Here is a 16,822-nt window from a genome sequence, read left to right as displayed (position 1 = left end):
AAATGATCTATTATTATTATTTTTTATCATTATTATTATTGTGTGAATGTCCAAACATTCACACATAAGTTTCTACACCAAAAATTATCTATTATTTTATTATTATAATTGTGTGAATGTCCAAACATTCACACATAAGATTCTACACCAAAAATCATCTATTATTATTATTATTTATTATCATTATTATTATGTGAATTTCCAAACATTCACACATACGATTCTACACCAAAAATCATCTTTTATTTATTATCGTGAATGTCCAATCATTCACACATAAGACTCTATACCAAAAATGATCTATTATTATTTTTTATCATTATTATTGTGTGAATGTCCAAACATTCACACATAAGTTTCTACACCAAAAATTATCTATTATTATTGTGTGAATGTCTAAACATTCATACAAGATTCTACACCAAATATAATCCATTATAAATATTGTGTGAATGTCCAAGCATTCACACATTAGATTCTACAACCAAAAAGCTTTTATTATAATTATTATTACTATTATAGTGTGAATGTTGGATATTCTACACCAAAAAACGTTTTATTATAATTATTATTACTATTAGTGTGAATGTCCAAACATTCACACATAAGATTCTACACAACAAAAAAATCACCTATTTATTATTATTATATGTAATAATGTGCAAGCATCTTAGCAATTAACACATGTTTGTTATATCATGTGACCAGGGTGGAAAGTGGGCCAGGGTCTTAAAGAGGATGCTTTAAAACTGCAGTCTCCAAACCAGCCAGTGTTGCATACTAGACAAACCAAAGGATGCATGTAGAAAATAAATCAATAATGCTAAAAAGTTGTGGCTAACGAAATAAAACCACCAGCCTGCAGTCATTTAAAATGATTATTGTGCCTTTTTGCTATTTTTTTCCCCCCATCAATTTTCTTAGTGCAATGTCAAAAAAATGAGCCCCCGGACTTTGGACAAGCCAGCGTTTTGACACTCTCATAAGCTCTCCAAAATTAAGGCCAGTTCGGGCGTCCATCCCACAAACACGCAGCATCTCCTTCCCGCAGTGAGGAGAGACCTGCAGGCTGCACCTGCGAACCTCCCCCCGCACCGGCAAAACTTGCTGACATCATCGCGACCACCGTACTCACGCTGGAAATGTCCGCAGGTCGTGGGCAGGTCGTGGGCACGATGACTCTTCTCGTTATATCTATATTTATGACATCAAATCACGGAAAACGTCGCGTTTCTATCACTTTCATCCTCCTCTCTGCAGCGGGAGAGGCGCGCCTGCGCACTAACGCTGCTGCTTTTTTTTTTTTTTTTTTTTTTAGCATGAGGGGCGGGGGGGAGTTGAGTCGAACCGTCCCGAACTGAGCCGAGTGCAAGACATCACACCCTGCTATTTTTCTACCCCACTCCAAAAATAAACACATAGACTGTCTGACATGTTGCGTGGATGCGCACGTCACGTGACCACTCCCGGAAGTGGGGGGAAAACGTGTGGAAAATTGCGCCTTGCGACTTTCCCAGCAAAATACGAAATCATGCTCATAAATTGAGTGAAGATATTGATGGACCATATTTTTTCAATGAATATATGTCTCTATAGTAGCCAGTGCTAAATTATAACACAAAAATAAATTATAATAAATATCAAATGTATATACATAATATAATATACATTTTATATAAATATAACATTTATTTGAATATAAACAAAATATAAAAAATACATTATAAAAACCAATATATATATAAATAATATACACTTTATATAATTATAACATTTATATAAATAAAATACAAATATAAAAAATTATAAAAAATATCAAATATATATATATATAAATGATATAATATACACTTTATATAAATGATATAACATTTACATAAATATAAAATATAAAAAATTAATTATGAAAAATATAATATACATTTTATATAAATATATCATTTATATAAATATAAATAAAATATAAACAATTGTAAAAAATATAATATACATTTTATATGTATATATATATATTGTATATATAAAATATAAAAAATACATTATAAAAAAAAAATATATATATACATTTTATACAAATATAACATTTTTATAAATCTAAACTATAAAAAATATCAAATATCAAATAAATATAAATAATATAATATATATTTTATATAAATTATAAAATTTACATAAATACAATTAAAATATAAGAAATTAATTGTAAAAAATATAAATAAATAATATAAATATAAATGTTATATAAATAATATAAAATACAATGGAGATAAATATGAATAAAATAAAATAAAAATTATAATTGTACTGTACAATATTTAACATACTGAAGCAACATCTCACAAGCAAAAAAAAACAAAAGTAAAACATGATGAGGTGGCGACTTGTCCAGGGTGTACCGCCTTCTGCCCGAATGCTCCAGCACCCCCTGCAACCCCAAAAGGGACAAGCGGTAGAAAATGGATGGATGGAATTATAATATTCACCTGATTACGTAGTAACCCCACATTTTGTAATAAACTGACAAATTATGGAATAACGCAAAAGTTATTACAAAATGCGGGCGCCGATTGGATCCCGGCGGTCCTACAGGGCGCCGATTGACGTCAAATGTTACGGTATGCCCGGGGGTCGCACGTGACGTCACAGCCACTTGCCGACTCTTCACACTTGGCGATCACTCCAGCAAAACTGAGAGCAGACTCGGCCAAAACAACCGAGTCTAGGTAATGTTGCGATTTTCAATTTTAACAAAGAAATTGACTAAAAAAAAAAAAGTCAAGTAATGCTTCACTTTAAAAAAAAAAAAAGTGCTAGCTTGACATGCTACCGATTAGCATTAGCGATTTTAACTTTTTAATTTCAACACTCGCAAAAGGTGTTAATGAAACCTATATTTAAGACGCACGTTACAATCGAACAGCTGCTGCATAAAAAGTACAATACTTACAGTGTTAACACTTTTAAGGGCGCAACAAAAGACTAGCCAGCACACCATAAACTATACACTACTGCCTTGGACTTGACACTGTAACTGATTCAGAAATGTGAAAACTAAATATTACAACTGGACAACAGTTGTCATATTCAAAGTCTCCCTACTAACCCACCAGTGCCTCCATGGAAATGCCCCCCACCTCTACCTCAAAGAACTACTCACCCCCAAATCCTCCACACGACACCTCCGCTCCGGACAGCCTAACCTCCTCCAACCTCCGAGGACAAAGCTACGAACAATGGAAGACCGGGCTTTCTGCTCCGCCGCTCCCAGTCTGTGGAACGCTCTCCCTGACCACCTGAGGGCACCCCAGACTGTGGATGATTTTAAAAAAGGCTTAATAACCCTTCTTTTTAAAAAAGCCTTTTTTTCTTCTTTTTTTTTTAGATATATGCAAACTAGTTTTAGCTATTTGGCTGTTCTAGTTTCTATTTTTTGAAATTTTATTATCTTTTTATTAATACACTGAAGCACTTTGAGGTTGTTTACTCAATGTAAAGTGCTTTTTACAAATAAAATCTATTATTATTATTATTATTATTATATTCAGCACATTTTTAAATTTTGCAATAAAAAATTATTTTATCAAAAATGAAATATTTATCAACACACATGTCCCGTTTGTTTGTGTGCATTTTTTTGGTCTATTATAGTTTTACTGTTAACGTTTTATTGTTCATAATCCTTGTCAAAAGCTCCCCAAATGTTTGTGCTCCAACATTTTTGCCAAACTATTAGTTTTAATGTTATTATTAATAACCAACAACCATAACATAAAAACTCTAATAGTTGGACTGAAAATGTTTGCAGCACAAACAAATGTGACAAGTTTGGTTGATTTTGACATGGTTATGAATAATAATATCTATAAAATGTTAACATAAAAACAATATTAGACAAAAATATGTTGACACAGGTGCAATGTAAATGCAATAACTCAGCTGCCATGCTGCGATATAATGAGTTGTTATATAATCAGAGTGCTCCAAACACTTTGTTGTGCTTCTCTGTCTCCATGCCAGCTTTGTCTGTCTGCCAAAAAAATCACTTCATTACGTTCAATTAAGTTCATGTGGTTCATTATTCAAGTAATATTTCACCATATTCAAACTGTGTGTAATGGTATATACAAATATATACTTGTTAAATAAAACCTCTGCCTTGTTTTTTAACTAACACTTGGGTCTACTCCGCTACCGTATTTTAATCATGGTCATTATGGTGGTACTTGGAGAGCCAGGTGTCTAAGTCAAGGTCCAGGGACCAGACCTGGCCTGCCATGTCAAGGACCTGTATTTGTCATACACATATGCACATGTACCGCGCCAAATTTAGACTCAGGTCACGGCAAATATTAAGAAAAACAATAAGGAATAATGCAATACAATACTTTCCCCCACCCCCCAAAAAAAATAAATAAATGTTCCCTTGTAGATCATTAAAGTTTGTCTAAGTCCAAGTCTATGCATTGCGGTCCGCGAAAGCCTGGAAATAATATGCGTAGTTTCATTAACTTAATTTTTTCTTACTTTCTGCCTTCTGACGGGGAAAACATTTTCACAATTTTAAAAAAATTTTTTTTACAGTACATTACTGTAAATGGAAACAAAGTACCACTGTTTTATTGGTAAGTTTTTTGTTTTTTTTAACTGGAAAATCCATGGTTGTTTTTACACCATATTAGGGTTGTCCCGATACCAATATTTTGGTACCGGTACCAAAATGTATTTCGATACTTTTCAAAATTAAGGTGACCACAAAAAAATGTCATTATTGTCTTTATTTGAACAAAAAAATGTTAGGGTACATGAAACATATGTTTGTTATTGTAATTTAGTCCTTAAATAAAATAATGAACATACTAGACAACTTGTCTTTTAGTAGTAAGTAAACAAACAAAGACTCCTAATTAGTCTGCTGACGTATGCAGTAACATATTGTGTCATTTATACACTTATTATTTTATCTACATTATGAGGGACAAACTGTAAAAATTGATTATTAATCCACTTGTTCATTTACTGTTAATATCTGCTTACTTTCTGTTTTAACATGTTCTATCTACACTTCTGTTAAAATGTAATAATCACTTATTCTTCTCTTCTTTGATACTTTACATTGGTTTTGGATGATACCACACATTTAGGTGTCGATCCGATACCAAGTAGTTACAGGATCATACAATGGTCATATTCAAAGTCCTCATGTGTCCAGGGACATATTTACTGACTTTATAAACATAATATGACTTTTAAAAGAAAAAGATTTTGTGACAATAAAAAATACAGATGTAATCATAGTAGTATCCACAATATACGCTCTTGTACTTGATATCATTACAGTGGATGTCAGGTGTAGATCCACCCATGGCATTTGTTTACATTGTGACGCCGGTGAGCTATTGTATCCTCCTACGGTGTGTAGCGAAGCATGTTTAGCTATTCCTCGTCCTCCAGTGATAATGATACTTGTAAGAAACTTACTTTATTTATCACCATGGAGGCCAGGATTAGTGATTTAGAAGTAGCTAAAACACTGGATGGATAGTAAGCCATGTCTTAAAGCAGCTCTTCCTGAGGGTGTTTCAGTGTTATAACTTCACCTTTATCTTGACTTTTTACACCAAAATGCGTCCATTCTCCCTTTTCTGTCTACACACTGTGTCTGCTTGTAAGTACTCTGTGTGTGTGCGCTGCCGAACATGCTTATCTGCAATGTCATGACGTGACGACGCGTCATCATGCCCATTGAAAAAAAAAAAAAAAAGGGGGCCGGGGTTGGTACTTTTTAGAGGCGGTATAGAACCGAATATGATTCATTAGTATCGCGGTACTATACTAGTACCGGTATACCGTACAACCCTACACCATATTACTACAACGTAAAGGTTTAGTGGCCACATGCGTGGACAGCACCTTTTAGCTGTTATTTCCAAAATGGTGTACACTACTGAATTGGGGTCTTATGGCCACTTATGTGGACACTTATACTGCCATCTGGTGGTGTCAGAAGAGTATAACATACAATGGAATTTGGAGGAAAAAAAAGTGTAAAAATAAGAATTAGCATGTTACTAAACATGAAGTACACGTTTGTGTACTTATGGACTAAGTACATCATATCAAAAGATGATTCTTAGTTTTTATTCTAATTAGGGTCCAATTAACCTAAATAGCAAAAGAAAAATAATTTTAAAAAAGCATGTAAACAAACAGCTTGGGTTTAAGAGGTTAAAGGGGAAAATAGTACCAGTGTTTTTTACAGTACAATTCTGGGAACTGAGCTGCCAGTTTTTGCAGTGGGGGAAAAAAAACTGTAGTGCTGTTTTTTTAGTATTTACAGTAATACATTGTGAAAACAAAAAAATGTGTGGATTTTACAGTTTAAAAAAAAAGCAGCTCAGTTGTACCTAGGGGTGTAACGGTACACAAAAATTTCGGTTCGGTACGTACCTCGTTTTAGAGGTCACGGTTCGGTTAATTTTCGGTACAGTAAGAAAACAACAAAATGTAAATTTATTTACCAAATTTGTAAACGATGGCTTTATCCTTTTGACATTGGGAACACTATAATAATTCTTCCCACGTTAATCAACATTAAACTGCCTCAAGTTGTTGCTCAGATTAAATAAAATGACAAAACTTTTCTTCCACATATAAAAAGTGCAACATTAAACAGTTTCAAGTCAACTCATCATGCTTAATTTATTACAGCATTTGGGAAGTCTGTAGTTGATTTTTATTATGTAAATGTTATATTTGTATCAACATGTGATAGCAGGGACCCTGCCATTCAAAACTAGGCGGCTCCATTACTAATGATTAATGTAACTATTGCTGAAAAAATAGTACAATAGCAATAGGAGAGACTATTCATCCCTGAACACCATGGAGTTCATGTAGGCTTAATGATGCACTTACATTATTATATCAACTATCAGAGACAGAAATTTAACATAATGTCTTTTTTTGCTGCTTCAACACAGCTCAATCAACACAGAAAAAGGTAAAGTGAAATAACAGACAGACAGGGCTTTGCTGTCCGTAACACACACACACACCGCAAAATGAGCTAAAGTTACGCTAAAAGCGAATTAGCCTTCACCTCAAGCCAGAACTGCGAGCGAGCTGAGCTGCCGTTTATGTTTCTAGAAGGTCAACGGGCTCATAGTGATGTTACTAGTAGTTGACTGGGAGGTGTTTATTATCATTTGGGGAGAGTCCGCTGCCTGATGATTACCTGCTAAACGCTAAGCACTGACTACATGCGCTCTGAATACGCACTGCTGATTGGCTGTTACCGCTCTGGTTGTAACCAATCAGATGGTTGTGTGGGTGGGACAATGCTGGGTGCTGTGTAGAGCAGTGTTTTTCAACCACTGTGCCGCGGCACACTTGTGTGCTGTGAGATACAGCCTGGTGTGCAGTGGAAGATTATTTAATTTCACCTATTTGGGTTATAAATATTTTTTGCAAACCAGTAATTATGGTCTGCAAATGATGTGTTGTTGTTGAGTGTCGGGGCTGTCTAGAGCTTGGCAGAGTAACCGTGTAATACTCTTCCATATCAGTAGGTGGCAGCCGGTAGCTAATTGCTTTGTAGATGTGGGAAACAGTGGGAGGCAGGGTGCAGGTAAAAAATGTGTCTAATGCTTAAACCAAAAATAAACAAAAGGTGAGTGTCCCTAACAAAAGGCATTGAAGCTTAGGGAAGGCTATGCAGAACAAAACTAAAACTGAACTGGCTACAAAGTAAACAAAAACAGAATGCTGGACGACAGCAAAGACTTACTGTGGAACAAAGACGGCGTCCACAAAGTACATCCGAACATGACATGACAATCAACAATGTCCCCACAAAGAAGGATAAAAACAACTGAAATATTCTCGATTGCTAAAACTAAGTAGATGCGGGAAATATTGCTCAAAGGAAGACATGAAACTGCTACAGGAAAATACCAAAAAAAGAGAAAAAGCCACCAAAATAGGAGCGCAAGACAAGAACTAAAACACTACACTCAGGAAAACAGCAAAAAACTCAAAATAAGTCATGGCGTGATGTGATAGGTGGTGACAGTACACCTACTTTGAGACAAGAGCTAAATTGATGCATGGTTTGGTTATGGTTTAAATTCATATCCAACAATTGCGACAACGACTTTTTACTGTCAACTGAGTTTCGTTTTTTAATGATTTCTGCTGGTGGTGTGCCTCCGCATTTTTTCACAGCAAAAAAATGTGCTTTTGCTCAAAAAAGGTTGAAAAACACTGGTGTAGTGGACTGACAGAGACAGAGGCAGAAGGAAGCGGAGGCGGCTACTTAATATGTCCGTGTGGAAACTCGTTCGGTACACCTCCGAACCGAACCGAAACGGTTCAATACAAATACACGTACCGTTACACCCCTAGTTGTACAGTGGTACTTTGTGTTTATTGACAGTGTCAAAAAGCAGGATAATATCCTGGTGAGCTGCAGATTTGTACGTTGTGAGTACGCGACTCTGCAGCCTGTTTATGTAAGATATCATCTCCTTCTCTTGTTTGCTCCACTTCTGAGACATGTCGGCTTTTGTGGTTGTGGCTTCTCCCGACAAGAAGCAACAACCTCCTGCCCCCGGGCTTCACCGCACATCCTAAAAAGCATCCCCCAGCTCTGCCAACTACCCGTCAGTCTTGACAACTTGATCTTCCTTGGCAGAAGAAAGACGTTGATGCTGTTCAAATGTCATGTGGCTCACATAGCCGGCTAACATTGGTGTGGTCCTGTCCCGCACGTTGTAGTGTGTAATAATCCCTACATCTATTATGTCGGACAAGTGCACAGTTATAACAATAGTGCTCATTAGCATTAAAGCTACAGACACACAAAAGGCTGGTAGACTTTGTGTGAATAAAGTTGTGATGTTACATTTGTGTTTCCACTCACCATCTCTGCTTTGTGGCGTCGCCTCCTTCTCCTCCTCCTCAAAGAGGGATCGGGGGCTTCATGTAGTTCTTTGGCCAGCACCTCCTTCACCTCCGGGATCTCCTGGAGCACCTTGACCTCCTTTTTCTTCTTAGGCTGCTCCTTCTTGACCACATTTGTCTCCTTCACTTCCATCTTGACCACAATTATCTCCTTCTTGATCAAATGTGTCTGCTTGACTTCCTTCTGCTGCTCCTTCTTGATCACATTTGCCTCCATGATTTCTTTCGGCTGCTCTTCCTTGACCACATTTGTCTCCTTCACCTTCTCTGTCTTCTTCTTCTTCCTCCTTTTAACCACAAATGTCTCTTTGACCTCCTCCTTCAGCACATTTGTCTCATTTCCCTCCTCAGCCTTCTTCTTCTGCTGCGGCTCCTTCTTATTGACCACATTAGTTTCAGACACCTGCTCCTCTTTTTTCTTCTTCTGCTGCTGCTGCTCCTTCTTAACCACATTAGTTTCAGACACCTCCTCCTCCTTTTTCTTCTGCTGCTCCTTCTTGAGCATATTTGTCTCCTTCGCCTCCTTTTTCTGCTCTTTCTTGAGCATATTTGTCTCCTTCGCCTCCTTAGCCTTCTTCTGCTGCTGCTCCTTCTTGATCACATTAGTTTCGGTCACCTCCTCCTCTTTCTTCTTCTTCTGCTGCTCCTTCTTGAGCAAATTTGTCTCCTTCGCCTCCTTAGCCTTCTTCTGCTGCTCCTTCTTGACCACATTAGTTTCGGTCACCTCCTCCTCTTTCTTCTTCTGCTGCTCCTTCGCCTTCTTCTGCTGCTCCTTCTTGACCACATTAGTTTCGGTCACCTCCTCCTCTTTCTTCTTCTTCCGCTGCTCCTTCTTGAGCAAATTTGTCTCCTTCGCCTCCTTAGCCTTCTTCTGCTGCTCCTTCTTGACCACATTAGTTTCGGTCACCTCCTCCTCTTTCTTCTTCTGCTGCTCCTTCTTGAACATATTTGTCTCCTTCGCCTCCTTAGCTTTCTTCTGCTGCTCCTTCTTGACTACAGTAGTTTCGGTCACCTCCTCCTCTTTCTTCTTCTGCTGCTCCTTCTTAAACATATTTGTCTCCTTCGCCTCCTTAGCCTTCTTCTGCTGCTCCTTCTTGACCACAGTAGTTTCGGTCACTTCCTCCTTCTTCTTCTGCTGCTCCTTCTTGAGCATATTTGTCTCCTTCGCCTCCTCAGCCTTCTTCTGCTGCTCCTTCTTGACCACAGTTTTGGTCACTTCCTCCTCCTTTTTCTTCTTATTTTGCTCCTTCTTGAGCATATTTGTCTCCTTCGCCCCCTCAGCCTTCTTCTGCAGCTCCTTCTTGACCACATATGTCTCTCCCACCTCCCCCATCCGTATCTGCTTGGCATCCTTCACCACCTTAGTATTGGTGACCTCCTTCAGCTGGTTGGTGTCAAGCTGCTTCTCTTTGGGCTTTTTCTTCCTCTGAAATGACAAAGTAAAGAAATTAAGTTTTGAAGGATCTACTGTACACTACAGCAAGGTGTCCCTACATTATGGACATACACAATAATGCATGTCCAATAATATGCAATTATTTTTGTTTCACATACATACATACATGTATGTATGTATGTATGTGAAACAAAAATAATTGCATATTATTGGACATCTCAGCTGCCTGGGTCACATTGAAATGTCCTTATTTTTGAAGGAAAAGCACTGTACTTTTCAATGAAGATAACTTTAAACTAGTCTTAACTTTAAAGAAATACACTCTATACATTGCTAATGTGGTAAATGACTATTCTAGCTGCAAACGTCTGGTTTTTGGTGCAATATCTACATAGGTGTATAGAGGCCCATTTCCAGCAACTATCACTCCAGTGTTCTAATGGTACAATGATTGATCACTAATTGATGATTAGAAAACCCTTGTGCAATCATGTTCACACATCTGAAAACAGTTTAGCTCGTTACAGAAGCTACAAAGCTGACCTTCCTTTGAGCAGATTGAGATTCTGGAGAATCACATTTGTGGGGTCAATTAAACGCTCAAAATGGCCAGAAAAAGAGAACTTTCATCTGAAACTCGACAGTCTATTCTTGTTCTTAGAAATGAAGGCTATTCCACAAAATTGTTTGGGTAACCCCAAACTTTTGAACGGTAGTGTATATAAATATATATATATGTAAATGTGTGTGTGTGTGCGTGTGTATGTATGTATATGTATACGTGTATATATGTATATATGTAAATGTGTCTATGTGTGTGTGTGTATATATATATATATATATATATATATATATATGTATGTATATATATATATTATATGTAAATGTGTGTGTGTGTGTATATATGTAAATGTGTATTTGTATATATGTATATATACACAGTATATGTATATACTGTATGTATATGTCCATGTATATATATATATATATATATATATATATATATATATATATATATATATATATATATATATATATATATATATATATATATATATATATATGTATATATATGTGTATATATACATGCATGTGTCTATATATGTGTGTGTGTGTATATATATATATATATATATACATATATATATATATATAAATATATATATATATATGTATTCATACATATATATTCCTCGCGCACTAATTGACTTAAAGAGCGCACTTGCTGCATGTCACGTTATCGATGGTAAAATGCATTTTAAGACGATATGATTTGCCTGAGTGGCTAGGAGACGGTAGAAAATGGACTAGTAAGGACAAATTTAAAAAAATAAAAAATAAAAAAAATAAAATGTATTTTATTTTTTTAACTTGGGACTTCCTGCGGACCACATTTTGGACGCTGGGGGGCCGTATCCGGCCCGTGTGCCGTAGTTTGGGGACCCCTGCTGTACACACATATACATACACACACACACATGTACACAGATTTTGTTTACATACACAGTTAAATATAAATATATACACACACACACACACATATAAATACTTCTTTTATGGACCTTAGTTTCAGTTCTTTCCATTGATCATTGATTTGATTCACATCAAGTGTTTGGTTGGGCTATTTGAGCAGATTTATCCTTTTTCTTTCAAACCGATCCATCCACCCTCCTTTCATGTTCATCATCCTCCTAGATGGCAGCACATTTTGGCCAAGACTGTCTTGCCAGTTCTCCTCCCAACCAGGTGTGCTTTGCTCCTACCCATCATGAGAGGAGTCTTGACTCACACCTTGGCAAACACACTTTTGTGTAGGCCAGGGGTGTCCAAACTTTTTCCACTGAGGGCCGCACACAGAGAAGTTAAAGCCTGCGGGGGCCATTTTGATAGTTTTCATTTTCAAATCATAAAAAAAATATGGATTTTTTTTTTTTTTTTACCTTTAGGGCTCCCGGGCACCATTAAGGGTCTAAGTCATTAAAATGTTAAAAACAAGTCAAATATTTTTTTTATTTAACCCTTACAGTAAATCTCTACAGTATATCAACTTTAGGTTGATATAAAATTTAAAAAACCAAAAAGGTTTTAAGCCTTTTCTGTCAAGACAACTTTGTTTTTTATAATAAAACTGAAATATGCAGTATTTCCCCACTGCCCAAAACATTCAGAAAGCAATGTTTGATGTGAAGTAATTAGAGCCTTAAAAACATCAATAATGCAAGACACCATTGATATTAATTCATTGTTATTTTTGAGTAATCAAAGTGAAAAGATAAATAAAATTCCATTAAATATATTTAGGATACACAAGATGCCCCAATCAAAGTGATACATTTGTATTAGTTTTTTTTACTTTCAACACTTAAGTTACGAGATCAACTTCAGATATATCTGTCAATTTTACGTTTGAACTATTATTTTGTTTATTTTATGCTCTTTTGTCAAAGAAAACGTTGATGTTTTTGTATGGCAACCACACAATATATGCAATATTTTCCACATAAAACATTTTTAAAGTGAAATATTTGAAATCATTGGAGCCCTGAATAGGTCAATAATTCATTAGAACATTGTTTTTTTTTTTTTTTTTTTGAGCAATGGCAAAAAAAGAAAAATAAAGATAGACAAAAGAAAAAAAAACAGCCTGCATGGCAGCTTTGTGTCAACATTGCAACTTTTTCTAGATAGAGTTCACCTCATTCTACTTTTTTTAATGTTTTTTTTTAAATTTTTGCAATAGCATTTCCAGAATGTGTGGCGGGCCGATAAACAATTAGCTGCGGGCCGCACTTTGGACACCCCTGGTGTAGGCCATCCATCAGCTGATAGTCATTTGCACTGACAAGGGGCTGAATTGCTGATTGATAGCATATGTTACCTCCATCCAACATGTTTGTTCCAAGATACTGCAGTAGGGATGCAACGTTATAAAGGGACAATACGCTTTCATTTAAACAAATCGTGATATTAATCGAGATTAGATGATGTAAAAAAATTTTTTTTTAAAAAGTGAAATTGTTGTTGCCATATCCCCCAGCCCTATGTGTATACACACACACACACACACATTTATTTTGTGTTTTTTTCCAATGGACTATAATCACTTAATGTGTTTAGTGAAGTATTTATGGATGCATAGTGTGTGTTATTATGGTGGTAGAAGTGGCGTCTGGAGATCAGGTATGAACACACCCAGTGTTCCAGGACATTGTGCTCACGTTTAACACTAAACCTGTGCGCCAGTTTTATTTGAAGGATGATGAAACACATCAGGAACGGACTTGGAGGAAAAACCTATTTTTCACAAGGGTTTTTTGGACAAATGTTTTGCTCTGTGGAGCAACAGTTGTACTTCAGTGTACCTAATGAAGTGTCTTGTGATAATATTTTCTGCACTCTCAAAGTGCGACAGACTGAAGAAGAGAAACACAAGGGACGATTAAAATGTGATTATGAACTAATAAAAATCTCCAAAATATATAATTATATGTATTATTTATACCGTGTATAATATGTATATACACCGTGTATATACACCGTGTATACACACCGTGTATATACACCGTGTATATACACCGTGTATACACACCGTGTATACACACCGTGTATACACACGTATATACACCGTGTATACACACGTATATACACCGTGTATACACACGTATATACACCGTGTATACACACGTATATACACCGTGTATACACACGTATACACCGTGTATACACACGTATACACCGTGTATACACCCGTATACACCGTGTATACACACGTATACACCGTGTATACACACGTATACACCGTGTATATACACCGTGTATATACACCGTGTATATACACCGTGTATATACACCGTGTATATACACCGTGTATATACACCGTGTATATACACCGTGTATATACCCCGTGTATACACCGTGTATATACACCGTGTATATACACCGTGTATATACACCGTGTATATACACCGTGTATATACACCGTGTATATACACCGTGTATATACACCGTGTATACACCGTGTATACACCGTGTATACACACCGTGTATACACCGTGTGTACACACCGTGTATACACACCGTGTATACACCGTGTATACACACCGTGTATACACCGTGTATACACCGTGTATACACACCGTGTATACACCGTGTATACACACCGTGTATAACCACCGTGTATACACACGTATACATACACCGTGTATACACACCGTGTATACACACCGTGTATACACACCGTGTATACACACCGTGTATACACACGTATACATACACCGTGTATACACACCGTGTATTCACACGTATACACACACATATACACCGTGTATACACACGTATACACCGTGTATACACACGTATACACCGTGTATACACACGTATACACCGTGTATACACACGTATACACCGTGTATACACACACGTATACACTGTGTATACACACACGTATACACCGTGTATATACACCGTGTATACACACGTATACACCGTGTATACACACCGTGTATACACACCGTGTATACACACATATACATACACCGTGTATACACACCGTGTATACACACGTATACATACACCGTGTATACACACCGCGTATACACACGTATACATACAACGTGTATACACACCGTGTATACACACGTATACATACACCGTGTATATGTGTGTATACACACCGTGTATACACACGTATACATACACCGTGTATACACACCGTGTATTCACACGTATACACCGTGTATACACACCGTGTATACACACGTATACACCGTGTATACACATGTATACACCGTGTATACACAAGTATACCGTGTATAATGTGTATACACACGTATACCGTGTATGTGTATACACACGTATACCGGGTATAATTTGTATACACACATATACCGTGTATAATTTGTATACACACATAAACCGTGTATAATTTGTATACACATATACCGTGTATAATGTGTATACACACATACCGTTTATAATGTGTATACACACATATACCGTGTATAATGTGTATACACATACAGTATATACCGTGTATACACATATATACTGTATATATATAACGTGTATGCACACACTGTATATAATGTGTGTGTATATATATATATATATATATATATATATATATATATATATATATATATATACATATACACACTGTATATAGTGTGAGTGTGTGTATATACATATATATATATGTATAAAATGTGTATTCATATACTATTTATACACTGTACACTATATATTACATATATACACTGTTTTATATAAATGTATATAAATATACATATATATACATATATAAAATAACCTTAAAATCCTAAAAATATGTAATAAAATAATACATCAATAAAAGTTAAAAGGAGAACCTCCAGAGTGTGCTTGTCATTTCAGTGTGGGCCAGAAGTGGGCTAAAGCCACGATTTATTTGGATGTTTGCTTACAGCCCACTCAAACTCTGGTGGATTGTCCTCCTCTACAAAGTCCTCTCAGCAAGACCAGTGCTGGGGGCTGACTTTGGGACAACTGAGAGGAGTCATTGGTGTGAGAGGCAATGACGACCCCTACAGGCCAGAAGGAGCACTACACCACAATTACATAGAGATCATGTAATGACAGGCATGGAAGGACACGTGGACTAGAACTAAATGACGGTCGGAGCAGGTTTGCTCACCTGGGTGGAAGCTTTTGATCGTGAGCGCCTCACCATCACTGTGTGGAAAGAAAGCATCACACGTTAGTGACAGCAAAGTCTAGTTTGATTTTGCACACTGGACCAAGTGGAGAGTTCCACCAGTCTCCTAAATTGTACTGTAATTATGGCCAATCACAAAGTGGAAGCAGAAGCCACATTTGACCACAGGAGCGTACAAGTGAGTCAGAGGGGGCGAGGGGGGTAACAGGAAGTGGATTGTGGACCGGCCAATCACAAGGGCGGGGAGGGGACGAAAGCAAGGAAGGATCCACCTACCTGCGAGGTAGCGCTCCATGGAGGCCGAGGAGGTCTGCTTCCACGTGTAGCAGCAGAAAGAGAAGAACCACACCAGCAGGGTGGCCAGCACCAGCACCAGGATCCAGAGGAGCCGGGACCCGGTCCAGGCTGTCAGCGGGTCCATGCTTGGGAGAAGTCACCGACGCTGTGGAGCGGGAGCAGAGTCACTTAGTGTAGCCGGGGGGACAGGAAGTAGCTGCCGGCTGATGGATTCCAGCTGTCAGTCCACGTCAGCGCCCTGTGCGCCTCCGCTGCATCTTACTGGAAAGGAAGGGGGCGTGGCCAGCAGCTGGTGGAACCGTCAGCTCCTCCCTGAACAGAATCATCAGACAAGGGGAGGGGAAAAAAAAGAGAAAAAAAAAGCACCTGAGGCACTTTTCCCTCAGACCAACCACGACTATTCAACCAAAACCAGTTTTAAAAAGGTTCCAACATGGCGGCCTGATGACGCCTTTCATTACCTCATTAGCTGCGGC

General features: G+C 37.2%; 1 protein-coding gene across 4 annotated transcripts in view; it reads right to left on the bottom strand.

The window, feature by feature from the left end:
- pleca (plectin a) overlaps positions 1-16,592 on the bottom strand; it is a 171,472-nt gene extending 154,880 nt beyond the window's left edge. For 2 of the 4 annotated variants that reach the window (XM_062047137.1, XM_062047138.1), the window contains exons 1-3: positions 16,326-16,592; positions 16,029-16,066; positions 8,921-10,387 (exon numbers count right to left, since the gene is read on the bottom strand). In XM_062047137.1, the coding sequence (XP_061903121.1) occupies positions 8,921-10,387; positions 16,029-16,066; positions 16,326-16,470 (1,650 nt within the window). In that variant the 5' untranslated portion in view covers positions 16,471-16,592. Of the gene's footprint in view, positions 1-1,135; positions 1,270-8,920; positions 10,388-16,028; positions 16,067-16,325 lie in introns of those variants that run through there. The other 2 variants (XM_062047139.1, XM_062047140.1) reach the window with 2 other exon arrangements.
- Between the last annotated feature and the right edge of the window lie 230 nt (positions 16,593-16,822).

This window comes from Entelurus aequoreus, linkage group LG05, assembly GCF_033978785.1.
Source record: "Entelurus aequoreus isolate RoL-2023_Sb linkage group LG05, RoL_Eaeq_v1.1, whole genome shotgun sequence".
In the NCBI taxonomy this organism is placed as follows: domain Eukaryota; kingdom Metazoa; phylum Chordata; class Actinopteri; order Syngnathiformes; family Syngnathidae; genus Entelurus; species Entelurus aequoreus.
Note: the sequence above shows the minus strand (reverse complement) of the source record. Positions and strands in the feature narration are given on the sequence as shown.